At 41.9% G+C, this 27,670-nt stretch overlaps 1 protein-coding gene across 1 annotated transcript in view; it reads left to right on the forward strand.

Annotated features, from left to right (window-relative positions):
* PPEF1 (protein phosphatase with EF-hand domain 1) overlaps positions 1 to 27,670 on the forward strand; it is a 142,692-nt gene that overhangs the window by 40,352 nt on the left and 74,670 nt on the right. The window contains exons 6-7 of the mRNA XM_047765102.1: positions 23,265 to 23,392; positions 26,919 to 26,979. Coding sequence (XP_047621058.1) covers positions 23,265 to 23,392; positions 26,919 to 26,979 — 189 coding nt within the window. The remainder of the gene's footprint in view (positions 1 to 23,264; positions 23,393 to 26,918; positions 26,980 to 27,670) is intronic.

The following is a 27,670-nucleotide window of genomic DNA, read 5'->3' on the forward strand; positions in this document are numbered from 1 at the left end:
AAATTATCTGATTCATGAACATGGGCTATCTTAATAAGGTCTTTAATTTCTTTCAACAATGTTTTATAGTGTTGAGATTTTAGGTTTTATTCTTCTTTTGTTAAACTAGAGTTTGCTTGTGGCACAATGGGTTAAGGATCCGGCATTTTCACTGCAGCAGCTTGGGTGGTTTTGATCCCTGGCCCAGGGACTTGCGCTTGCTGTGTTTGGAAACTAGCTTCCATTCAGTGTACTTATATAAAGGTCCTTTTATTTGCATAGTGCTTTTATAATTGGGCAAACCCTTTCACACACACTTTTTTTTTTTTTGGTCTTTTTGCTATTTCTTGGGTGCTCCCGCGGCATATGGAGGTTCCAGGCTAGGGGTCGAATCGGAGCTGTAGCCACCGGCCTACGCCAGAGCCACAGCAACGCGGGATCCGAGCCACGTCTGCAACCTACACCACAGCTCACGGCAACGCCGGATCGTTAACCCACTGAGCAAGGGCAGGGACCGAACCCGCCACCTCATGGTTCCTAGTCGGATTCGTCAACCACTGCGCCACGACGGGAACTCCCCACACACATTTTGATCTTCATGACTTGTGAAGGATTGTTTTCAGTTTGCAGAAGAGAAAACTGAGGCTTTGGAAGGCAAAGTGATTTGCCTAAGAGCACATAGCTAGTAAGTGACAGAGCCGGGCCTAGAGCTTGCTTCCTATTTCTCATGGTCTGACTAGTGTGAAGAGTTCTTCCTCCCCTTGGTCAATCAGCCCCACCACAGTTCTCTGCTTCCGGAGTGTCATGGCACTTTTGAGAAAGAGTAGCCTATGTGTAAAATTGAGGATGGGGAGTTCCCTTCCTGGCTCAGTGGTTAACGAACCTGACTAGGATTCACGAGGATGTGGGTTTGATCCCTGGCCTCGCTCAGTGGGTTAAGGATCGGTGTTGCTGTGGCTGTGGTGTAGGCCGGTAGCTGTAGCTCCGATTTGACCCCTAGCCTGGGATCTTCCGTATGCCTCGGGTGCGGCCCTAAAAAGCAATAAATAAACAAATAAAATTGAGGCCGTCCCTTCCTTGTGAGCTACCCACTTTCCATGTAGAGAAGTAGCATTGCTGTTATTGTTGTTGTTGTGCTTCTTTTGTGAGATGCAATAGGGAAGAAAATAATAAGACCTAGTACATTTCTTATTTCTACTTCTTGCCAAAACTCTTGGAGGAGGCTTTGATTACTTTCTTTTTCTCCATGAGAAAATCGAGACTTAAACAACTGCCTAAAGTCTTGTACTAGTTGGTGGCTGAGCCTGAAGTGGAACCAGCTCTGACAGATTCCAAAGTTCATGCTCCTTTTGATATGCTGCCCTGACTTGGAAAATTGGAATTTCTCAAAAAAAAAAAAAAAAAAAAGACCCAGAAATTGAACGTTGCAATTTCCTTCTCCTGAACGTCACATTTAAAATTTTATATTGATGGATTTTGAATTAATGATCTATTGCCTTTTTTCCCCCCCTGTGGAACACTGTATCTCCTTTTATTTCTTCCCTGGAAACCACTTAGAACAGCATTTACTCATTTTCTGTAAGTGCTAAGGATTCTGCAAAGGCTATCTAGCGTTTTTGGCTTTGAAGTTTAATGCTTTAAGCTATGACAAATGGAAATTTTCTCTAATGAAGATTGTTCTTTTAAAAAATATTTGTTCTCTATTTTCACTTAAAAATTTAAAAATACTAAATAGCAATCTGTTAAAAAACAAAATTCACCATAGCAAATTTGAAGATCTAATTGGCTTTATTGAATGATTCATGAATCAGGCAGCATTCCATCTAGAAAATAGAAGGGAGCTCCAAAATGCTGCAGGGAAGGCGATGTTTTTAAAAGCAGAAAGGGAATGGGATATGGAAGTGATAAACAAAAGGAAAGGATTATTTCAGGCAAGGTCACCTTCCTTTGGGAGTCTTGTCAGGTTGATTACCTCACTAGTGATGGCCAAGAAATTCCGGACTGGTTAAGATTATTTCTTTAGGAGAGGCTGAAACTGTACTTAGGTTAGGTATTAAGTCTTGGTTTGCTGACACATGGGGCATAGCACAGGTGACTCCATTTTGGGCCTGTTGTCTCTCTCGCTCTCTCTCTTTTTTTTTTTTTTTTAAACAATTTCCCCTTTTTCATCGCATTCTCAGCCTAAGAGATAGGATAAAAATGTCAGGCATTATTGCCCCTCTTGTAACTATTTGCTCTGAGCTCTTGCAGTTTTTGTTGATTTTTTCTGTGCTATTCACAGGTCACAGTGTTCTCTCCTAATCTTTGTGATATGTATAGGCCACAACTTCAGGTTCACAATTTTTTTTTTTTTTTAGGGCCACACCTGTGGCATGTGTAGGTTCCCAGGCTAGGGATCGAATCTGAGCTACAGCTGCCGGCCTACACCACAGCCACAGCAATGTCAGAGCCAAGCCGCCTCTGCAACCTACACTACAGCTCAGGGCAACGCCGGATCCTTAACCCACTGAGTGAGTCCAGGGATCGACAGGTTCACAATTGTTAAGTCAGTCATTCTCTTCATTCCTTTTCTGATGTTCCATTGTTAGAGACATCATTTACTTGGTGGTGAGTGGCTGTAATTATGCATTTAAAGCTTTTGAGAGAATACGGTACACCAGGGGACTACTATGATTGTGACAAGCGGCATATTCCCAGTGTTTGAAGTGTACTTCAAAGCCATGGTCCCCAAGACCCAAACCAATCAAAATCCAGTAAGTCAAAGAAAGGCCTCTTGAAGGAGTCACCTTTTCAAGTGGCTTGTTCAGCTTATGCAGCTGCATCTCAACTTCTCCAGTAATGTTAATCTGGGGATAGCAGGTAGTACTGGCCCCTGCAGACACCTCCTTGAAAGGAAAAAGATAATCACGGGCTACCCAGTTATCAAGAACAACTTTGGCCAAAGAGTCTAAGGATTTTCATTGGGCAGCTATTGTTTCAGCAACAGATTTTGCAGTATCTTCGAGAGTTGAAGAGAGGTTCCTGATCATAGCTTCATGTACATTTGGTTCTAACCAGGGAAGTAGGGACCTGCCAAAGTGAACCTTGAATCATGAAAGCCTCCTGATAGGTTCTTTCTAACTTGACAGTGCAAATTCAGGGGAGTTGACCAATGAGGTGTCTCTGTGAAAGTGAGGGGCACAGTTAGGTAACTTAAGAAGTCTTGCCCAGTTGTGTGCCAGCCATCTAGCTAATGATAGGCCCAAGGAGAATGATAATCACTACAGACAAATATAAATCCTACCAGGACACAGACTGCTCCCACTAAGGTGACACTGTAAATGGACAGATGAGTTTTTTTGATGTTGACGCTAGCGGTTTGAAAGTACCCCACCTCTTCCGCTTAGCAATGGGCTGGGAGATACAGGTGATAGTGTTACCTTTCCAGGCCCATGCCAGAGTGAAGGAAAGAAGGAGAAAAAAGGATTTTGAGCGTAGGCAAAGTCTTGGAGAAAGCATCTTAGGAGAAGCAGTCCACACATCAAGGTCAGCTACCTCTCTCCTTCCTCGGTTTGATTTAAAGGGCTTTAGCATTTGTGCAGGACCGGATGTCCGCTGGAGCCTTCTTCAGCTGGGAGATGTGTCCCCAGGGTTTAATTTCCTGAGGTTTGGCTACCAGCTGGGTATTAAGACCTGGTATAGTCTCTTCCAAGGAGATTCAAGGGCAGTCTTTGTTCTTAGTGGTTTCAAATCAGAAGGGTGGGAAAAAACTGGAAACATTAGTTGATGACTTGTAGCCAGATATTTGAGGAAACTAGAAAAGCTCAGGATCTGGTCTAATTTACAGGTGTATGACAAAACCTCAGACAGTTAGCAGTCTTAGAATGTAGTATTTACAACGGTGCAAACATAATCTTTCTAGAGTTATCCCCATTGTAAAAAATCAGAGATAGGCGTTCCCGTCATGGCTCAGTGGTTAGCAGACCCAACTAGCATCCATGAGGACACGGGTTCGATCCCTGGCCTCGCTCAGTGGGTTAAGGATCCGGTGTTGCCGTGAGCTGTGGTATACGTCGCAGATGCAGCTTGGATCCCACGTTGCTGTGGCTGTGGTGTAGGCCGGCAGCTACAGCTCCGATTGGACCTCTAGCCTGGGAACTTCCATGTGCCACGGGTGTGGGCCTAAAAGACAAAACAAACAAACAAACACATCAGAGATAATCACAGTAAAACTAATTTATTTGCATTATGCTTGGCCCGATTATTTAGATAGGGGGGGCGAGAACTGGAAGTTCCTGTGTTAAGGATCCAGTGTGGCCGCATCTGTGATGCAGTTCCCAACTGTGGCACAGGTTTGATCCCCGGCCCAGGAACTTCCACATGCTGTGAGTGCAAGGGGAAAAAAAATAATGGTTGACCATATAAAATATTTTTCAAACTGCTTTCCTGGCAGCTTGTAAGCAAGGTACCAGGCTGATTTTTTCCAAGGGGCTTTGTTGGCTCCATAAAGTCAAGCTTAGTTCTTTAAAGCTGTCTGGTCATAGCTGAATCTATGCACATCTCTCTCAAATATAGCACTCCAGCTAAAGCTCTGGTAATATATCCAGTGTTTCCAATTGTGTCCTGTTACAAGGAGAACAGATTATTATGTAACTAAGAACTATTTTGCCATCAAAAGAATACTCAAGAGTTTCCAAAATCTGGAAGGATCAGGTAGGGGAAAAAAGTAAATGTTTCATCTTTGTTTACAAAAGTATACTTTACCAAATTGTTGTAAGTCATAGCTAGCTTGAAAGAAAAAGTTTCTTCAAATCTGGAAAAACAAAACATTAAAGAATCAGCAGTGTTTCAGACAAGAAGTCATAAAAATCATAACCATCCTTTTGAGTTCATTCAGTCCAGTGTTATTCATTCTTATTCTGCTTTCATCCAGTTTTTTCTATTAGTTTTGGAAATTCTTACCCCCTTCAGTATTATGACCTAAAGGTTATCAGAAACTTGTGTTTGCCAGAGTCCTTTCCATGAATCTCCTTGAAGATGAGGTACCTTTGCAGCAACGCTTTTGCAAAAGCATCTGACTAAAGCAGTAACTACCTGTAAATGACAGAAGACTTAAAAAAATGCCCACTCTTAAATATGATGAGAGTTTATTATCATGGAATTGACAAGGGAATTTGGTTGTTTCTGTGACACTCAACATTTTAAAATCTAACTGAAAGAAAAATGATAACTGGACTTAGGATGGTCATGTTACGTTACATCAGGACATATCAGACTTTCAGAATTTCATACAATTTTTGGAACATGTATGACATATACCTGTACAGTTACAACATAAGGGCTTAGTATTACTTCTTATTTGACAATTCTTCCCATGTAACTTAACATATCAAATAAGTCTAATTAGTTCAGCATCTCCTTTTTTATTGCTATTATTTTTTAAATTTTATGACTGCACTCATGCCATGTGGAAGTTCCTGGGCCAGGGATTGACTGAGCTACAGCAGCAAGCTGTTCTGTAGCTGCAGCAGTGCCTGATCCTTTAACCCACTGTGCTTGGCCTAGGATCGAACCTGTGCCTCTGCAGCGACCCGAGCCACTGCAGTTGGATTCTCAACCCACTGCGCCACAGTGGAAACTCCAACATCGGCTTTGTTTTCAGGAGCGAAAACAAATCTCTTTAAATGTTCGAGGGGCCCTCCGGAAAAATCCCATAGTTTGAGGTATAAAGGACTTCATTCAGAATTTGGTTTGGGGGAAGCTTGTCAGAATTATCACAAAGGTTTTTAAAATACCTGGTCAGATAGAATCATAGGTCCCTGTGGAGTAATACTGAGATATCCATTTAACCATAGTGACAATTACAAACTTGGCAGGCAGGAATTCCCATTGTGGCTTATGGGGTTAAGAACCTGACTAGTATCTATGAGGATGCAGGCCTCACTGGCCTCACTCAGTGGGTTAAGGATCTGGTGTTGCCACAAGCTGCTGTAACTCAAAGACTTTGCAGGCAAATATAGAATGTTAAATAATTGTCTTTTAAAAAAAACGCCAAGGAGTTCCCGTCATGGCGCAGTGGTTAACGAATCCGACTAGGAACCATGAGGTTACAGGTTCGATCCCTGGCCTTGCTCAGTGGGTTAGGGATCCGGCGTTGCCCTGAGCTGTGGTGTAGGTTGCAGACTTGGCTCAGATCCCAAGTTGCTGTGGCTGTGGTGTAGGCTGGTGGCTACAGCTCCAATTAGACCCCTAGCCTGGGAATCTCCATGTGCGAGGGTGCAGCCCTAGAAAAGATCGGAAAAAAAAAAAAAAAACCCAAAACACACAAAAAACAACCCTAACATCTTTTAATAGAGAAGATTCAATTTTCTTAATTAATCAAAGACCTGATAAAGATGACGTGAGAAATTATTTCAACAAAACCATAGTCTTTGTTTACTAGTAGGTTACTTTAATGGTAAAGAAAACCTTTTTTCTGTCTTATTAAGAGAAGACCAATAATTTGTTGAAACTTGTCCTTTTAACAAAGAGAAGACCAAATGAAAAACTCATCATCATCTTTTACTTGCATAAATTCATTTTAATCTTATCCATCTTGACCACACATAAAATTTTTTTCTGAGTTTTTTTTTTTTTTAAACTTTACAATCTTTTTCTTTTTACATTCAGATTTCATCCTGTATTTTTCCTCTTTCTCCTTCTGAAATAATCAGCCTCACTTTAGGACAAAATTACTTTCTTTTCCTTCAACATTTATTTCCATTCCTCATACCTTCTTTTACCAAAATCATACATCTTACTTTCCTTGTATATATAGATATCCCCCTGATAATTTTTAGTAGCTTTCACTACATGTATTAGAATTATTAACCCTTAAAAACCTTAATTTGGGGAGTTCCTATTGTGGCTCAGCAGAAACGAATGACTAGTATCCATGAGGATGCAGGTTCCATCCCTGGCCTCGCTCAGTGGGTTAAGGATCTGGTGTTACCATGAGCTGTGGTGTGGGTTGCAGATGTGGCTCGTGTCTGGCGTTGCTGTGTCTGTGGTGTAGGCTGGCGGCTACAGCTCTGATTCGACCCCTAGCCTGGGAACTTCCATGTGCCATGGGTGTGGCCCTAAAAAGACAAAAACAAAAAGAACCCCCCCAAAAAAAACCCCTTAATTTTTAGTGAAAATAAAGAGGTAAATAATTATGAACTCCCTTTTTATTTTAGCATTCTGTGGCTTGGCAAATTTATAAATACTTTTTATAATTTTTGGAAACATACGCTTCCTCATAGTAAATTTCTTAGCATAGCAGAAGCCATGTTTACTAGGAGACCCAAATATCTTTAGTTTCCCTGTAAAAGGAAGCCAAAGTTGGATACACCTATGTTCAGTAGTTAATATTTCATTATTATCTTATTTGGAAATGATCTGGATACTCAATGACGATCATTTAATTTAACTTAGCAAAACCTTAAGATTTCAGATTACTGAAAAGATTTGGATAAACTATTTAAAAAGTTCACCTAAAAAAACTTATCCCAGAATTCCTGCTGGGATGCAGTGGGTTAAGAATCCAACTGTAGCACCTCAGGTCACTGCAGAGGCGCGGGCCTTTTAAACCCAGCACAGTGGTTTAAAAGATCTGGCGTCGCTTGGATTCAATCCCTGGCCCAGGAATTTTCATGTGCCATGGTTACGGCCATAAAAAACAAAAAAGAAAAACCCATTTTAGCCCATTTTCATCTATTCAATTTATTTGTTTTATATAATTTATATGTGTTGAATTTCTTTGAGCCAATTAAATAGAGTTTTTTTACAAATTAATTTTGGCAATGCCATCTGAAGGTAGAAAATACCATACAGCTGCAACACATACATGGACACACGTAAACAGACAGTTGCTAACAGGGACTTTATAGCTTCTGTTTTAAAATTGCTGCCATGAATCAGGTATAATTATTTACTAGTTGTAAAAGTAGTTATAGCTAAGTTGTTTTTTTGGTAGATAGAACAAGTTATGGTTTTCTGCTCACATGGCATTTTCACTAATATTTGTGGGAAAGACACTTAAAAGATTTTTTATTTGCCAAGGTTTCAAATGACCTTTTCCCCTTTCCTTTCCCTTCTGATGAGAATTACCTCCCTGAAGTTTATAGAACATTTTTTTATAATGATTTTTATTTTTCCTGTTATAGCTGGTTTACAGTGTTCTGTCAGTTTTCTGCTGCACAGCAGGGTGACCCAGTCACACATACATGAATACATTCTTTTTTCTCACATTATCCTGCTTCGTCACAAGTGACAAGACATAGTTCCCAGTGCTACACAGCAGGATCCCATTGCCAATCCATTCCAAAGGCTGTGGTTTGCATCTACTAACCCCAAATCCCCAGTCCCTCCTACTCCCTCCCCTCCCTCTTGGCAACCACAAGTCTGTTCTCCATGTCCATGAGTTTCTTTTCTGTGGAAAGGTTCATTTGTGCCATATATTAGATTCCAGATATAAGGGAAATCATATGGTATTTGTCCTCCTCTTTCTGACTTACTTCACTCAGGGTGAGAGTCTCTAGTTCCATCCATGTTGCTGCAAATGGCATTATTTTGTTCTTTTTTTTTTATAGCTGAATAGTACTCCATTGTGTATATACACCACATCTTCTTAATCCAATCATCTGTCAATGGACATTTGGGTTGTTTCCATGTCTTGGCTATTGTGAATAGAGCTGCAATGAACATGCGGGTGCATGTGTCTTTTTCAAGGAAAGCTTTGTCCAGATATATGCCCAGGAGTGGGATTGTTGGGTCATATGGTAGTTCTATGTATAGTTTTCTAAGGTACCTCTATACTGTTTTCCATAGTGCTTGTACCAATTTACATTCCCACCAACAGTGCAGGAGGGATTCCTTTTCTCTATACCCTCTCTAGCATTTGTTATTTGTGGACTTATTAATGATGGCCATTCTGACTGGTGTGAGGTGGTTCCTCATAGTGGTTTTGATTTGCATTTCTCTAATAATCAGTGATGTTGAGCATTTTTTCATGTGCTTGTTTGCCATCTGGATATCTTCTTTGGAGAAATGTCTATCTATTTAGGTCTTTTGCCCATTTTTCCCTTGGGTCGTTGGCTTTTTTGCTGTTGAGTTGTATAAGTTGTTTGTATATTTTAGAAATTAAGCCCTTGTCAGTTGCATCCTTTGAAACTGTTTTCTCCCATTCTGTAAGTTGTCTTTTTTTTTTTTTTATGGTTTCCTTTGCTCTGCAAAAGCTTGTCAGTTTGATTAGGTCCCATTGGTTTATTTTTGCTTTTATTTCCGATGTTTTGGGAGACTGACTTGAGAAAACATTTGTAAGGTTGATGTCAGAGAATGTTTTGCCTCTGTTCTCTTCTAGGAGTTTGATGGTGTCTTGTCTTACCTTTAAGTCTTTAAGCCATTTTGAGTTTATTTTTGTGCATGGTGTGAGGGTGTGTTCCGGTTTCCTCAATTTACATGCGGCTATCCAGTTTTCTCAACACCACTTGCTGAAAAGGCTGTCTTTTTCCCGTTTTATATTCTTGGCTCCTTTGTCCAAGATTAATTGACTGTAGGTATCTGTGTTTATTCCTGAGTTTTCTCTATTCTGTTCCATGGGTCTGTATGTCGGTTTTGGTACCAGTACCACATTGTCTTGATTGCTGTGGCTTTGTAATATTGTGTGAAGTCTGGGAGAGTTATGCCTCCTGCTTGGTTTTTGTTCCTCAGGATTGCTTTGGCAATTCTGGGTCTTTTGTGGTTCCATATAAATTGTCAGATTGTTTTTTTAGTTCTGTGCAAAATGTCATGGGTCATTTGATAGGGATTACATTGAATCTGTAGATTGCTTTGGGTAGTATGGCCATTTTTACAATATTAATTTTTCCAACCCAGGAGCATGGAATATCTCTCCCGTTTCTTTGCATCCTCTTTAATTTCCTTGATGAATGTTTTATAGTTCTCAGCATATAAGTCTTTTGCCTCCTTGGTCAGGTGTATTCCCAGGCATTTGATTTTTGGGGGCGCAATTTTAAAAGGTATTGTATTTTTGTATTCCTTTTCTAATATTTCATTGTTAGTATACAGAAATGTGACTGATTTCTGAATGTTAATCTTACATCCTGCTACTTTGCTGAATTTGTTGATCAGTTTGAGTAGTTTTTGGGTTGAATCTTTAGGGTTTTCTATGTATAGTATCATGTCATCTGCATACAGTGACAATTTTACCTCTTCCAATTTGGATACCTTCTATTTCTTTTGTTTGTAGAACATTTATATCTCAAAGGTACAGAAAAAGAATGCATGTTCCTCTAAGGACTACTTGGTTTCCTACGGCCAGAATTTTTATAATACTTACAAGCTTTTTGAGATAAATTGTGTAGGTTTGGGGATTGGTAAAAGGAAAAGGTGGACTTTGAACTGTCTCTAGAGCTATCTTTCTAGTTTTGCAAAGATTTGTAAGATAAGGATGGTAGTTCTCAGTTCTTCAAAGAATTGGTTTGCAGCCTAAATGACATCATAGGTTGATCCCCCTTGTTCTTAATTTGCTTTCTTTTTTTGTATATATATCAGGTAGAAGATTTCTAACCAAGGTGGGAATTAAAAGATTTCTATGTTCTGGACTTAGAACTGTTTTTTGCCTTTGGAAAGTTTTGGTAAATCCTTTCACAAAGGTTTTAGAGGGTTTTTCTTTCCCTCTGGGTACATAGTTTCATTTTGGCTTAGGGGAGGAAGACTTAAAAAAAAAATTCCTATCAGGCTCTGAATATCAGCTTCCAGTTCCTGACAGCTTTGACCACAGAGCTACTTAAAAAAAAAAATCCTTTTAAATATTGTGTCAGTTTTCAGTTGGGACAAAAGTTAGTATTTCTGGCAGTATTAAGCAACTCCTTGGACTTGAGAGGCATCCCCAAAGAGGATGTAAAGGTATTTTATTTTCTTCTCCTTTTGGGTGCTACAGACAGAGATCTGGGAGAGTTGACTCTGGTAAGAATTCTAACCCTTAGCCATCTTCTGCCAGTTTCCCCAGGTTCCCATCTACAGGCTCTGAAGGCAGCTTGAAGGAGAGGGTATAGCTCCAGTAGCTACAGGATGTCACGGTTTTTTCATTGCTTTAGTTTTGATTTCTTTTAGTTGTTTAAGGGAATAACATAGCACTTTCTTAGAAAGTCCCTCAGAGTCTCATTAACTCTGGGAGGGATCCATATGGGGGCTCTTCTTCAAGGGTAGATATGGAGGTATCTGTAAGGCCACTAACTTGGCAAACTTTCGTCTATGGTCCTGTAGTCTCTTTAGCGTGGAAAGACAATTTAGAGTGAGGATTATTAGAACGGGAACACTCAAGAAGGTAGAGGGGAGTGGTGGGAGTTGCATCTATCTTACAGTCTTGTTTTAGGTACCTCTTGTGTCTTTAATTTTTCATTAGCCTTTTTCACTGAATTTTTCGATGAAGCCGTTTTGGAATCATGAAGCCTTTTGGAAACTACTGCATACTAATTAAAATCGATGTCCTATTCTGTTGGTTTCATTTGGGAACCCTACTTTCAAGTGCACTTCTTAAATGATCTTATCTAATTGGAATGTTCCTCTTAATGGCCATTGTTATTTCTCTGAGAGCTGGCAGCAGTTGGGTAGGATCCTTAACTGCAAATGGAGTTCAACCCATATTTCTGCCAGCCATAGTTTGGGGCCCCTAACCTGATGGTTATCAAGCTAAGTTCCCAGTATACAAAATAATGATATTCTCTAACTCTAGATTGTTTTTAGTAAGCTTTTGTCCTTTTGTGGATATTTATAACTTCCTGAGCCACAGCTTTTAGACATAAAATAAGCAGATGTATCAATAGGTCACTTAACTCCTTAGAATTTAGGGATATTGTTATTATTATTACAGCTAAAATTTTGGGTTTCTCAGAACCCAACTAATACCTAAGAGAGATGTGGAGACTGTGCGGTATTTTACAATGTACTTCATTGCACAGAAATTTTCTTGAGGTTAGTGGGCAATCCTAGGGTCAATCTAAACCATTCAGCGGCCAACTTATCCTAACATGAGAGTCTCTTAAAGTTAGGTGGCCAGTAGTCTTAACAGCTTTCAAAATGCTAGACTCATGCCTACCAAATTTTGCAGCTTTTTTTTTTTTTGCTTTCAAGATTCTCATTAGCACTAGCCTGTATCTACACAAAATGAGACAAACATGTACATTTCAACACACCAGCGATGACCAAGAGAAGGCCCTGTGTACACCACCAGCAATTCCCAAACTGGAACTGGGGGCTGGGGAAAAGACTAAACCAGCAGACCCCCAAGATGAGGACTATGGACTGGACTGGGTTTCTGAAAAGAGTTATTGTGTACTGGAAAGCCAGTGATCAAGAGCTTATTGCAAAGAGAACAGAACTCAGAACTGAGAGGAAATTACCCATGGCCCTCAGAAATGTAGAGAAAGAGAGCTCAAAAGTGTTTGTGGGTACCATGCCTTTTTTTTCTTATTGTCCCCGAAGCCATTGGAAGTCTCCTTCACTCCTGCTGCTGCCACCAAATCTGTTAAAAAACAAAATTCAGCTGACTAAATTTGAAGATCTAATTGGCTTCAAGCCATGATGGGAACTCTATCTTGTCCTTTCTTTCTGTCTTTCCTTTTTTTTTTTTTTTTTTTTTTTTAGGAAAGGGTTTGACTATTCTGATTTGTTTTGCCACCAACTTCTTATTTTTAAAAATTGCAAATCTAGGAGTTCCCATCGTGGCACAGTGGAAACAAATCTGACTAGGAACCATGAGGTTGCAGGTTCGATCCCTGGCCTCACTCCGTGGGTTAAGGATCCAGTGTCGCTGTGGCTGTGGTGTAGGCTGGCAGCTGCAGCTCTGATTTGACCCCTAGCCTGGGAACCTCCATGTGCTGTGGGTGTGGCCCTACAAAGCAAAAAAAAAAGAAAAAAGAAAAAAAATTGCAAACCTCTAAAGAAGATGAAAGAATAATACAATGAACACCCCATCACTTTACCGAGATTAACCAGTGGTTAGCTTTACCATTTTCTCTCTCCCTCTCCCTTTTCCTTCTTTCTTTCCAGTTTCATTTTCCTCTCTATTTGAGAGTAAGTTGTAAAGATTGATATTGACCTTTATATACTTAAGCATTAATATCCTGAGAAGAGAGAGATTCTCTTACATAACTATAATACTATCACACTGAAACAAATGAACATTAGTAGAGTGCTATTATCTAACATGTAGTTCGCATTGAGAATTTCCCAGTGGTGCGCAGTTCCCCTTTGTAACTGTGTTTCCTTCCCTTGGGAGAAGCCTTCCCTAGCCCTCTGGCTCCCTCCAGTCACTCTCCTCTCCTCCCTCTCGGAGCTTGCTCCCGAAGAGTGCATTCCCACCGCTGCCTCTTACCTCCTTGTTTATCCCATCCCATGGACTATGATTTAGACGAATTCTTGAATGACCTTGAGATCCCAGGGAGCATTTTCAGAACTTATTTTGCTTGACTTCCTGGCAGTACCTATCACTCCTCTGCACTCCCATCTTAAAATACTCATGGCTCTTAGCTTCTGTGATGGCAGCTTCTCCTGGTTTTCGTTTTATGTCCCTGAACTATTGATGAAGGCTCCGTTTTCTCCCAACTTTCAGATATTGGAGTTCCTCTGAGTTTCTCTTCGTCCTCTTATCTTGCCAGTCTAATGCCCTCCTTGGGTGACTCTACTCCAGTGGCTTTAAATATCATCCAGAAGTCAAAACTACCAAGTCTTTCTTTTTAGCTCACATCAGATACTGTGATCCCTGGTTTGTTGGCATCAATTGGGAATCATTTTAAACAGGTACTTTTCTTTGTAGTAGGAGACTCCTTTCTTCATCTGAGATTATGATTCCTCTTGATAACAATTTTTAATTACTCACTTTTTAATATGATCATGTTTTGGCCTTGAGATTTATATAGGATTGATACTACAAACACATGTAGTGCCTGCATGAACCAGGCAAACAAAAAGCCAAACAACCTTTTTGTTCTTTATACCAGTTAAATGCATCTTCATCTTTTTTCTCTTTTTGCTGGTGTGATTAATCCACCTCTGCTTTAGAAATGTCAAGTATTATGAGACTCTGACATGGACTATTGGGTAATCCACTCCAGAATCATGAGCCTTTAGAAGGTAGAATGTGCTACTGAAAGGATATGAAGTCTCATCTCCTTTTTTTTTTTTTTTTAACCAGATTCTCTCCTTGACTAGGTAGTTCACAAAGAAGCCAGCTTTATATTTGGATCCTATTAATCGCTAGAAAATCCTGTTACGAACAAATAGATATCAGTTCAGCATAAGAGAGGGCAGTACGTCAGCTCCAATCGCCAGTTTTAGGTACGCCTTGTTCTACCATGATTCACTTAATTGAACTTCGCAGGCACTGTATTTTTTACTAGTTGAAGGTTTGTGGCAGTCCTGATGGCAACATTTTTCCAACATTTGCTCACTTCATTTCTGTCACATTTTGGCAATTATGGCAGTATTTTCAACTTTTTTCATTTTATTATATTTGTTATGAACTGTGATCAGTGATCCTTGATGTTATTAATGTAATTGTTTTGGCATTTTTTAGCAAAAAAGTTTTTTTTTCTTTTTTTTTTTGCTTTTTAGGCCTGCACCCGAGGCATGTGGCGGTTCCCAGGCTAGGGGTTGAATTGGAACTACACCTGCCAGCCTACACCACAGCAACAGCAAAGCAGGACCCGAGCCGTGTCTGTGACCTACACCACAGTTCATGGCAACGCAGGATCCTTAACCCACTAAGCGAGGCCAGGGATCGAACCGGCAACCTCATGGTTCCTAGTCGGATTCGTTAACCACTGCGCCACGACGGGAACTCCCACCACTGCGCTCTTTATGATCATTATCCCATTCTCTGATCTCTCCATCTTCATTGAAACCCCTGGGCTTGAGACCCTTCCCATGTATCTCTGTCTCCCAGCCCCTTCTTGTTCAATTTTTTTCTCCATCCGTTTTCCCCCATCTTCTGTTGGCCATCACTTCAACCAGTTAACGGATCGTGCATGGTAATCATATTTTAGGCAATTTAAAGGAGGAGTAATAGGTGAAATGTTTGTTCCGAGACCAATTACCATCAAACTTTGGCTATGGTTCCTTGATGGGAAAGCCAGAGACATGAGTGAATTGACTTGGATTTTTTTCTACAAGCATAATTCAGATTTTTTTTTTTTTGAGTGGCCTTTAGAATTTGTCTTTTTTTATTCAAAAACTTCTGATTTGAGTGTTCACATTTACACATCCTATTTTGTCCTTCAGTGGTTATTTTCAGCTCTGCCATAGGGCAATACAAGGTAAGCTGCAGCTGGGGCATTACAAAAAACAGAGGGACAAATTAGAGTATGTTATAATTGGAAAGGATCTTAGAGATCATAGCATCCCGAGTTCTTATTGTTCACGTGAGAGACAGAGGACCAGAGAGGTCAAGCAATTTGCCTGAGGTTACACAGTTGGTACCTGGTTGAGTTAGAACCAAAACGGAAATCCCCAGCTTACAAATTCAGAGCTTATTTTTATTTTCCCGTTTAGATGGGTTGGTATGTGGGTAAATAAAAAGTCAAAGAAATGGCCCCTGATTCTTGTTCTTCTCTGCCTGGAAAACCAGAGGTTTCTAAGAATGATAAAAACTATGATCTCTTTTGTCATTTGGGAAAGTTACAGTTTTGTTTAAAATTCTTACCATTGTTTAGCGATTGAGCCTCAGGCTTTATTCTCGCTTCCCTCTTGTTTAAGGAAGGTCCTTTCCAAGGACACAGATGCTGCGTTGTGCCCTTGCTCTGCAGGGATGCCGGAGTTTGTGGAGCAGTGAGCCTCAGAGGGTCTCTGTCTTGCTGCCCAAGAAGCAGGCTTTGTGACCATCTCACATCCACTGGGCACGTGCTTTGAGCTCTTTTTCCAGCCAAATTGGAAGTTGCACTGGGACAGGCACACACACTAGCAGATGGCAGATAGCTGTAAACAAAAGTAACATTGAAAACCGTGGTCCCAGAATTCAGCCATACCCTATTCCCGTCATGCTTTGAGCAGCTGAGATAATAGATGCTTCTCCTTCTTGTTTAAAGCCTTTTGCCGCTAGATGGTTCTTTCTCTTTCCAGTTCACTTGAATTCATTTTAATCAGCCCTGTCACACTTGTGCCTCTCTTTCTGACTGGATGTCAGGCCCCTTAAGGTTACAGTAAATATTTGATCATCCTTTACCTCCTCAGGAGGCCTCTTCCAGCAGAATTTCAAAAGCAGAGTCCTTAAATGCCTTATCATTCTGAATATAAATTTTCTTATTTAAAGGACTGTCAAATGAACTCCTATTTAAAAAACAAAACCAAACCAAATATGAGATTCACCAGTTAGCATGATGGGAAATACCAGACAGAACATTTTAACTAAACAGTAATTTCAAAAAGTTTGATAAAATCCACCAACAAAGAAAAAACCCCTAGTAATTTCATTCATTCATTCACCAGATATTTACCGAGCATCTACTATGTTCCAAGGACTGTTCCAGACTCAGTGGATATAGCAGCTAGCCCAACAGACCAAAATCTCAGCCTTTGTGGAGATGACATTCTAGTGAAAGGAGACAGACAGTAACAAATGAGTAAAACACATGCTATATCAGATGGCGTTAAGTGCTGTGGAGAGAAAATGAAGAAGATAGGCATTGGGGGGACAGGCGCTATTTTAAAAGGGGTCCTCAGGAAAGGCCTCACCCAGAAGACGACATTTAAGCCAAGACTGTGGACTCTAAGGAAGTGAGCCCTGTGGGTCCTGGTTGGCACGGCTCTTCTGCTCCTGGCTCTTGGGTTCTGAGATGGTTACTTGTTTGTTCATAGTAGTTTGTGAAATTTTTAATGAAATAATACATATAATTAGCAAATCTTTGGGGGGGGGGTACTGTTAGTTGCAGACTCAGAAAGAGATAATTATTACCTTTTATTCCCTCCTTAATTAAAAAAAAAGTGTTTGCCTTTTATTGAGGGTTTCCTGTATGTTGGGCAATGTGCTTACAAACATTTTATATTAATCATTTGATCAATTAATATATTACTAATACATATACAGACACATTACTAGTATGTTATTATAACAGCCCTAAAAGTTATTCATTCATTCTTTTAGTCATCCAAGAAATATCTATTGATGGAGTTCCCACTGCAGTGCAGTGGGTTAATGATTCTGCCTTGTCTCTGTGGAGGCGCCAGTTCTGTCCCCTGCCCTGGCCCAGGAACTTCCATATGTTTCAGGTGCAGCTGGGAAAGAAAAGAAAGGCAATGTCCATTGCCAGGACTTGACCCCAGGTGCTGGCAGTATAGCAGTGACTACAATAAAGTCCCTGTTCTTATGTAGTTTAGCGAGTAGGGGAAGATAGAGAATAAACACACACACATGGCTGTGTAGGATGCCAGATGGTAAGAAGCACTGTGGAGAAAAGAGAACAGGTAAAAAGTCTCGGCAACGTGAGGTGGGGAAGGTATGGGAGGGAGACATTATTCTACATTATTGTCTCTCTCTCTTTTGTTTGGCTGTGCTGTGGTCTGCAGAAGTTGTCAGGCCAGGGATTGAACCCATGCCACAGCAGTGACTCGAGCCACAGCAGTGACATTTCTGGATCCTTAACCCACTAGGCCAGGAGGGAACTCCCTATCTCCTTTTTTATGGCTGCTTCCACATGTCATGCTGGGTTGTATACTTAAGGGTTAGGAGCCCAGTTTCTGGAATTACAGAGAGGTGGACTTGACTCTACATTCTCCCACGGACAAGTGATGTGACCCCAAACAAGTTACTTTCGAGCCTCAGTTTCCTTCTCTGTAAAATAATGAAACTTCTTAGGATTGTTGGGAGGATTAAATCAAATCAAACAATCCATATGAAGCACCAAGCACCATTCCTGGCACAAAGCGAATGCTCTGAATTTATTATTTGTTTTGCTCATCGACCTCCTACATGGATATTTAATTTCTTGCCAAATGTCATAATGGTTGCTGCTGGAGAACAGGATCCATTAAGAAAGAAGACCAACCAAAAGCGGACTGGACACTTGTTTGGTCACAGACAATTGGCCGGGTGACATATTAAACCTGTGCTGTTGCTTCCTTCTAGAATCAGAAATAGAAGGTTCCTGGGACACATATTGCAAGAGCTTTTTCTTTCTTTTTTTTTCTTCCCTGCATGGAATTAATATGACAGGAAAGGCGAGTCCTGTTATGTGATGAAGCAGCAGGATCAGAAGCAGATCTAGGCTGTCCAACAAGTTTAGGACTAGATGTCAGTGATCTTCAGTCTCACAGGAGAGCTGGTGTTACGGAGCCAGCATCCCCTCGAGCAGGGTCTGTAGTGTCTGGTCTCCACCCTTTGCTGTTTTGGAGGTTTCTACTCCAGAGGAGAGTCCTCAACTGGCTAGAGTGCTGGTGGGCGGGTGGCTTCTTAGGTGGGGTTTTAGAGGTCTGAGGTTAGTAGGCCCAGTCTGCCCTGTCAGTCTCCTCCTCCTTCCTCTGGAGAGGGTGCTGTGGGAACTGTATGCCCAAGGAGCAGTAGCAGGATGTGGAGCAAAGTCCAGGAGTTGGCACTGTGGTGCAGTGGGTTCATGATCCGGCTCGCCTCTGTGGTGTTGCTGGTTCATTCCCCAGCCTGGCTCAGTGGGTTAAGGATCTGGTGTTGCCCCAGCTACAAATTAGGTGGTAGATGTGGCTCACATTCGATCCCTGGCCTGGGGAATTCCCACATGCCACAGGTGTGGCTGAAAAAAGGAAAACATAAAGTCCATCCGATTAGCCACTGCCCAGGTATTCAAAATCGCAACGCGGAATTCTAGTAAGGGCCTGAGCTGGAGCGTCCAGGCAGTTGGAGTCTTGAGACCCAAGCTGAACCTACTTTTCCCTCCTGGATGGAACTAGCTCACCAGGCAGGGGCTAGTCAGAAGGCAGAAACCATGCACTGATTTGAACAGGGAGAATTGTATGTAAAGAGCTGTTAACTGGGTTTCGCGTTGTTACTGGGTCCCTGAAGGAGAGCTCTAAGATACAGTTGGCCCTTAGTATCCGGGTTCTACATCCATGGACTCAACCAACTGCAGATAGAAAATGTTTTAAAAAAATTCCAGAAAGTTCCAAAAGGCAAAACTTGAATTTTCCGTGCACCAGCAGCTGTTTACATACCACTGTATGTAGAACTCTTTACATAGCATTTACTTATAGCAGGTACAATACTTAATCTAGAGATGATTCCAAGTATATAGGAGGATGTGTGCAGGTTGTATGTGAATACTCTATACCATTTTATACAACGGACTTAAGCAATTGCAGATTTTGGCATCCTCAGGGATCCTGGAACCAGTCCCCCACGGATTCCGAGGGAGAGCTGTATACGGAGGTAGCAACTACCAGAAAGTTACCACATTTAGGCTGAGACCACAAAGGAGAAAGATTGGAAGGAGATTTTAAAGTTTAGAAACTTGGTGGAGGGATCCTGCGGAATTGAAACTCAGCCTTTGAGAAGGGAGTCTGCTCAGCTGGTGCTGGTGTCTCTGCGGGGCTGCCATGAGGCTGGTTTGGCAGCTGCTGGGAAAATGCGACTGGATGCAATTGCCGTTATGAGAAACTGCTGCAGGGTGGAGAGCAGTTGCTAGGTTCCACTACCAGAAACAGGAAGCAGACAGGAAAGGGCATGTCCCTTGTCCCTCTTCCTGTCCCACCATCTCCCTCTGCTGCCCCGATTGGCAGAGCCGAACAGGGAGCAAGTGGCCGAGCAGAAATGTGGCCACAGAGTCCCAGCCTCAGCACCGGGGAGCCAAGAAGAGAAGTGTGGGGTGAGCGCTGGCTCCTGATGGCTTAGCAGGTGGCATTCATGTTCAGGGGCGGGGACTCAGGTACAGGGGTGCAAGCGTGAACAGGGTGGCCGATTCCTCAGCCGGGGTTAGGAAGAAACTGAGGGAGTCGGCTCAGTTTATTGACTTTGGAGTAGAAGAGGAAGTGCCAGAGCCAGGGAACCAAGCAGCCTGTCTACCTTCCAAGGCACAACGCTCACACCTGCTCGTAAAATATAGTCCACGAATGTGTTGCGTGCTTACCAAACAAAAGGGCAGCTTCTCTCCTACAGAATGGGGAGGGGTCCTAGCAAAGGGCCCAGCCAAAGTAAGGCGGAGATGGGAGAGGGGCCTAGATCTCCCTCCCTTGTGGGGGAGCAGTAGAAGTAGCAGTATATGAAACACTTTTAGTTTAGTGCCAGGCACCTAGTAGGCCTTCAGTACATGGGGCCATTGTTGTTCAGTGGAAGGAAAGGTACAAATAGATGGGGGACTGAAGAACTGCCTGTACTGTTTCGGGCCCAGAGTCTGGACGTAGAAGACTTGAGTCCATACTGGTGGCTTTGAGAGAGATACTTGCCTCTCTGAACCTGAAGTTTCCTTACAGAGGACATGGAAATGGTAATGCTTGAGGGAACTAAATGTCTTTGTAGTAGACCGATAACCTATGGTAGCTACTTTGTTCTACTATAAATTATGAAAGTAACAAGAAGCTTGCTTGTTTATTTTGGGTGTTGCTAATACTAAATAGCAGAGACTGGAGTAGTCATTTATTCTGCTACTTCATTGTGCAGATGAAGAAACTGAGGCACAGAAAAAGGTCAGCAGTTCTGTGGAGGTCAAGAGCTTGGGCTCTGGGGTCACTGAGTCCTGGGTTCAATTTCTTGCTGTCCCTTCGCACTTTACTGACCAAGTGCTTTTCAATAAGCTAGTCTCTCCCAGCTTCCCAGTGTGGCAAGTACTGCAGAGATGAATCCACTGCCTGACCCCCCAGGAAGTGCTCGGTAAACAGCCCTGGAACAGTTCCATTGTGCTTGTTGAACAGAGAGCCCCCGACGTGAGGGTGGCTTGGTCATGACAGTGACTGTCCCACAGAACAGACCTCTCAGGTGCACCTGGGCTCGGCTGCATGATGGGATGGGAACATTTGAGGTTTCAGATGCGGTGCTACCAGTTATTTGCCTTGTGATACCGAATGTCACTCAATTTCTTTTCCCCATAACGTTAATGATACTTGACCTTAGGCCTATTTCCTGGGGTTTTCTGGAAGCTGAATAATGCAAGGAATGTCTGTGGAACCCTAGAGCCCAAGAGAAGCTCATAAACAAACACTCTGAGATGACTAGCAGTATACACACCGCGCCACAGCAGTACTAAGCTGAGGGTACTGGGACCAGAGGCTGGAGTCCTGCTTTCGAAACTCAGATTGTTCTTATTACAGTCAACGCTTAATTTTTATGTGCTAACTGGAAGAATTTTAGCATGAATAAAAGGAGCCAACTGGTGTCAATCATTCATCACTCTCCAAGTTGAGGAAGGTGTAAGAGACCAAGTCGCGTTCTCTCTCACTCGATCTCTTTCTTCAAAACTATAAAGCTACCTGGGAGTTCCTGTTGTGGTGCAGTGGTTAACGAATCCGACTAGGAACCATGAGGTTGCGGATTCAATCCCTGCCCTTGCTCAGAGGGTTAAGGATCCGGCGTTGCCGTGAGCTGTGGTGTAGGTCGCAGACGCGGCTCGGATCCCGAGTTGCTGTGGCTGTGGTGTAGGCTGGTGGCTACAGCTCCGATTCGACCCCTAGCCTGGGAACCTCCATATGCCGCGGGAGCGGCCCAAGAAATGGCAAAAAGACAAAACAAACAAACAAACAAACAAACAAAAACTATAAAGCTACCTGGAGTTCCCACTGTGACTCAGTGAGTTAAGGATCTGGCATTGTCTCTCGTGGCTCGATTTTGATCCCCGACCCAGTGCAGTGAGTTAAGGATCTGGTGTGGCCGCAGCTGTGGTGTAGGTCGCAGTTGTGTTCAGATTCCATCCCTGGCCCGGGAACTTCCATATGCTGCGAGTGCAGCTGAAAAAGAAAGAAAGAAACAAGCAAAAACCTATGAAGCTACAGGATGGTTCAAAGACTCCCAGCCCCAGAAGAGAGTCCGTGTGCCTGAAGAATCCACAAACAAGACAACACTTGGCAGTGTCATTGCCGTTTATTTAACAAGTGTTTTACACAGGGCATTGGGCAGAACTCTTCACCTTCTCATTTCGTCCTCATAGTAACTCTCTGAAGGAGCGAGGTGTGTTCAACTTATTCATCTGTGTTTTATCATGTGAGTCACAGGTGCCGAAGGAGTGAGTCATAATGCTCAGTACGTTGTACGTTGTCCTCATTGGTCTGTGTAAGGCCCTTTCTTATGATAGTTGGTTCATTAGCTTATTCCCTTTTATCCATATACTCTGTGCTCATTCATTCACCCCCCCCATAAATAACCAATCTATTCTTTTTAATTTCTTTTCCTTTCTAAATTTTTTTGGCCACACCTGCAGTAAGCGGAAGTTCCCAGGCCATGAATTAAACCCGCGCCACAGCTGTAACCAGAGCCACAGCAGTGACAGTGCTGGATCCTTAACCCACTGAACCACGAGGGAACTCCTTCCTTTCTGTCTAGTCTTATGAAATGTATATCGTGGTTCCATGTGGGTATGTATTTTAAATTTATGTAAAATGGTAGCATTATATTTCATTCTAATTTTTCCGTAACTGTTCTAACTGAAGCACTAGATTTTTAAGACCCACCCGTGTTACTATAGATTGCTTCCACTTGTGGCGTAACACTCCCTAGTGTGCACCCCCCGCAGTTACAGCTTCTTCCTAGTGGTGGACAGCCAGGGTGCATCGGTGTCAAACTCCCTACTGTGGCAAATAAAGAGACAGTGTATCCCCATATGTCTCCCTTATGGACTGTATGAGAATTGCTTTGGGGTATCTGTGAAGAATGGAATTGCTGCTTCGTAGGGCAGACACAATCCTATGCCTAAGTAGCGCCAGAGGAAGCTACTGTTACCATCCCTATTTTTCAGATGAGGAAGCGGAGGCTTTCAGCGATTTAATAACTTCCCCTAAATCGCATAGACATTAATCAGCAGTGCTGGAATTCAAATTCAGACTCTGAAAATTTGACTCTTCCAGATCCTTAACCTCCTGTGCCACCAGAGAATTCCTAAGCATTCTATTCTTAATGGCTATATCATGACTATTCTCTGAGTATTTGAGTCTTGAGGACATTTTATAAAAACATAAAAGTAAATTTCATTGTCTGCAGTTTTTCTGTTCTTAGTACCTAAGAATCCAGTTGGGCTGTTTTTTTTTTTTTATGAAGCACTGACCTCCCCTCTACCCCCACACCCCTCATAGCAACCTAGTAACTGTTTTTCTTTTTTTTTCATATCCTGTGGGTTCTGCAGCGCTAAAAGCCGCATTGGTCATCCAGAACTGGTACCGAGGTTACAGTGCTCGGCTGAAGGCCAGACAACGCTATGCCCTCACCATCTTCCAGTCCATCGAATATGCTGATGAACAAGGCCAATTGCAGGTCTGTTTTGAAAGCTCGTCTCTTCTTCTTCTTCTTCTTCTTTTTTTTTTTTTTTTTTTGCTTTGTGGTGTATGAAATCTATAGCAATGCCAGATCCGATCTGCACCTGCCACCTACACCACAGCTCATGGCAATGCCGGATCCTTAACACACTGAGCAGGGCCAGGGATCGAACCTGCATCCTCATGGTTCCTAGTCAGGTTTGTCATTGCTGAGCTATGACAAGAACTCCTGAAAGCTTGTTTCTTCTTTTGGTAAAAGGCTTCTCTCTGCCCCTTGTTAATGTAAGAATGAAAGTTTGGGTCCATTTTAAGCTGAGGAACCTTGGTGAAAGGCTTTTATAGAGATACGGTGACATTATTTTGGAACTAGCTATTGAGAGAGTATGATTTAGGAAGAGGGTGGTGTTTTTCAGTTCTGAAGTTTATGTTTTTAATGGGGCTGCCAGGCACTCAGTGGGTTAAGGATCTGGTGTTGTCACTGCTGTGGCTTGGGCTGCAGCTGTGGCGTGGGTTTGATCCCTGGCTGGAGAACTTCTGCATGTCGTGGGTACAGCCAAAAAAAAAAAAAGAAAAAAAAGGAGTGCTGCCAGATGTCTAGTTAGCTAATACAAAATGGATATGATTTTATTCTATTTCTCATTATGTGCCCTAATAGGAAGTGAAGTTGTTGTTTTATGAAGGAAAAAATACTCTTTAAGGAGTTAAATAAATTGAAGAATTTCCTGGGAAGAAACACATGAAAATTCTAGATGAAAATATAGATGGGTGAGGAAGGACTTTTTCAGGCTTGCAAAAGTAAATCCAGTTTTAATGCTTATTGATAGCAAAAAATTACTTTTAACAATAAAAAAAATCTTAGAAAGATCTAGTATAATTGTCAATGGAAAAAAAATCAACTTGTTGAACAGTATGAAGAATTTTATCCCATACACGTGAAAGAAAATGAAACGTACACTGAAAGTCTAGAAAAAAATACAAAACAAAGTATTTATTATGTTTGTTTTGTTTTGTTTTATTTGCTTTTGGGGGTCACGCCTGAGGCACATGGGAGTTCCCAGGCTAGGGGTCGAATCGGAGGTACAGCTGTCAGCCTACGTCACAGCCACAGCAACGCAGGATCCGAGCCGAGTCTGCGACCTACACCACAGCTCATGGCAACACCAGATCCTTAACCCACTGGATAAGGCCAGAGATCAAACTCTCATCCTCACGGATCCTGGTTGGGTTCGTTAACTGCTGAGCCATGAAGGGAACTCCCCTGTTGTGGCTGTTTCTGGGGACGGTGGGAGTATTGGTGCGTGAAAGTGGGTTGGAGGGGACTTCTCATTTTCATTCTGTATGGTTTGTAGTTTTCAACAATCACATATTTATCTATAAATTTATTTATCACATAATCTTTTAAAAATAATTAAGAAGATTTCCAAATGTAATAAATTTCTGGATTTATTCTTGGTTGCTATAAAAATTGTACAGTGTGATTCAGTCGGGCATGCCCTTAGGAGTCCGCAGTGTTGACTGTCCTTTTAAGCCCTGTTGAATATAATGATGGCGATGAAGGGAGGGAGAGCTCTCAATTCGATCGGCCTTATATATAAACCTTTTGGTATGTTTGTATATAAACATTCTTTCTTTAATACTGAGTTTATAGGAAAATAACAATTTTGTTGAGATATGTTTCATCCATTTAAAGTGGAAAATTCAATGGCCTTTACTCTATTCACAGAGTTGTGTTGTCTTCACCACAATAAGTTTTAGAACATTTTTACCTCCCGCCCCCCCAAAAAACCCTCTGTACTCATTAGCAGTCACTCCCCATTCCCACCACCTGCCCAGCTCCTTGTAACTACTAACCTGTTTTCCGTCTTTATGAGTTTGCCTTTTCTGACTGTTTCATATAATTGGAGTCACACAGTATGTGATCCTTTGTGTCTGGCTTCTTTGACTTAGCATCATGTCTTCAAGGTTCATCAGTGTCATGGCATGTATCAGTGCTTCATTCTTTGTTGCTGAATATTATTCCATTGTAGAGATGTTGCCCATTTTGTTTATATATTCCTCAGTGGCTAGATCATTTGGATTTTTCCCCTTTTTTGGCTGTTATGAATAATGCTGCTGTGAATATTTGTGTGCAGTTTTTCTTCTGTGGATGTAAATCTTCAGTTCTCTCGAGTATTTACCTAGGAATGGCATTGCTGGGTCATCTGGTAACTCTGTGTGTCACTTTTTGAGTATTGCTGAACTATTTTCCAAAGCAGCCATGCCATTTTACATTCCCACTAGCAGTGTATCAGGGCTTTAGTTTGGCCACACTTTTGCCAGCACTTGTTATTATTTGCCTTTTTGATGATAGCTGTCCTACTGTGTGCGAAGTGGTGTCGTACTGTGATTTCTCTTCACTCAATGGACAGATCCATCAACAGCATTAACATCATACTTTTGATATTTGTATGGAAAGTCTTCCTTCCCTCCACTTCTGCAGCTACTCCCAGATTAATAAGGTTCCTTAGCGTTCATTCTTCATGGGAGGCAGGACTTGGAGAAGTTACTTATGCGGTAGACATGCTGGTCTTTGCAGAGCATTGGTAGGCGGAGAAGCAGTATCAAGGGGATGGTTGGTATGCTGGTAGCTTTCCATCTTTCCCTTCCTCCCTTTCCTTCATTTCCCAAATATATTTGACCTTGAAGAATATCCGGAGTTCCTGTCGTGGCTCAGTGGAAATAAATCTGAACTAGTATCCATGAGGACGCAGGTTCAGTCTCTGGCCTTGCTCAGTGGGTTAAGGATCTGGCGTTGCCCTGAGCTGTGGTGTGGGTTGCAGATGCGGCTTGGATCTGGCATTGCTGTGCCATGGTGTGGGACAGTGGCTACAGTTCCGATTCGAACTCTAGCCTGGGAACCTCCATATGCCACAGGTGCCACCCTAAAAAGACAAAAAAGAACATCACTTATTCCCCCCACCAAAAGGACTAGAAGAGATCATAGCGAAAAAAACGAGTAGCTGTCTTAAGTTGGTTTCCTAGAAGCAGAGTCTAAGAGGGGGCTTCTGGTGTAACTAACTTCCTGAGAGAGTATTCTAGGAAAAACCTGTAAGGGGGTAAGGAAAGCAAGATAGGACAGGGGAAGAAGCTAGGCCAAAATATATTTTCTGGAGAAGTCTGCCCTCGGCCTGATCCCACTGCGATCTCACAAGTATGGAATGAGTCCCAGTTTGTCCCGTCTAGTGGCAGGGGAGATAGGAGTGGGCTCTGATATCCTTACTTCAGTTGGTCTCTTTCTGTTGGCAGCTCCCCAGGAGGGGGGGATATCTGATATTCTAAGCCACTCTGGGGAGGTGCTGCCCACCTGCCAAGGGCAGTCCTGGGGAGGAGGAGGGCAGGTAGAGGCGGGACCCATTAGCATCTGTGGCAGCTGGGAAATGAGAACCTCAGAAGAGGAAAGGGACCTTGCATGCGACACCAACAGTGTTTGCCACAGTGGCTGTTTGGGGTTCATTAATTGATCAATGTGTTTTTATTTTGTCCAGCTATCCAACTTCTTCTCCTTCATGTTGGAAAACTACACACATGTACATGAGAAAGATCGAGGTAAGTAAAAAGTTTGAAAAGCAGTTCTTAAATGTTGAATTGTCTCATCAAAGAATATAAACTCCAAAGATGGGAGAACACTAAAAAATTCAAAAGACCCCCATCTGTCTTGTCTATGTGGCACCAAACAACTGGTGAAATCAGTTCAACTGGCTTTTTTCCTCTGATTGGTGTCAGCTGAATTGACTGTTTAATTTTTCTAGTTTCACAAAACTGAATTAGATTTCATTCTGCATTAGTTTGTTGAATGCCTTCTCTGAACCACAATCTGCTGATGTACAATTGTAGCTTAGTAGAGAGGATCTTATTTTTTATCCCCGGAATTTTGCTGCTGAGAGATGAAAATATCTTGACTATTTCGTGAAACTGAGCTGAGGGGAAATGGCGGATTAAACACAGTTGGTCCCATATGTCTGTTTTCTGCATAGCTGCCTCTGTCTGTCTGTCTGTCATTTATGTAGTCATTCTGAAATGACTGAATAAATCATTTCAGATATGGACAATATAGGTGTGGTTCAAAATTATTTTAAAATTATGCTTATTAAAACATAAAATTATAGTTTATTCACAAGTCATGTATTTCTCTTGCAGATTAAGATCTGCCTCTTGGTAACGTCACGGCAGACCCTTGACTTAAAAACTCATTTTTCTTTTATTTGGGCCTCACATTTTTTGCTCTAGGTAAAAATGT

Source organism: Phacochoerus africanus, chromosome X (genome assembly GCF_016906955.1).
Source record: "Phacochoerus africanus isolate WHEZ1 chromosome X, ROS_Pafr_v1, whole genome shotgun sequence".
NCBI classification, from domain to species: Eukaryota; Metazoa; Chordata; class Mammalia; order Artiodactyla; family Suidae; genus Phacochoerus; species Phacochoerus africanus.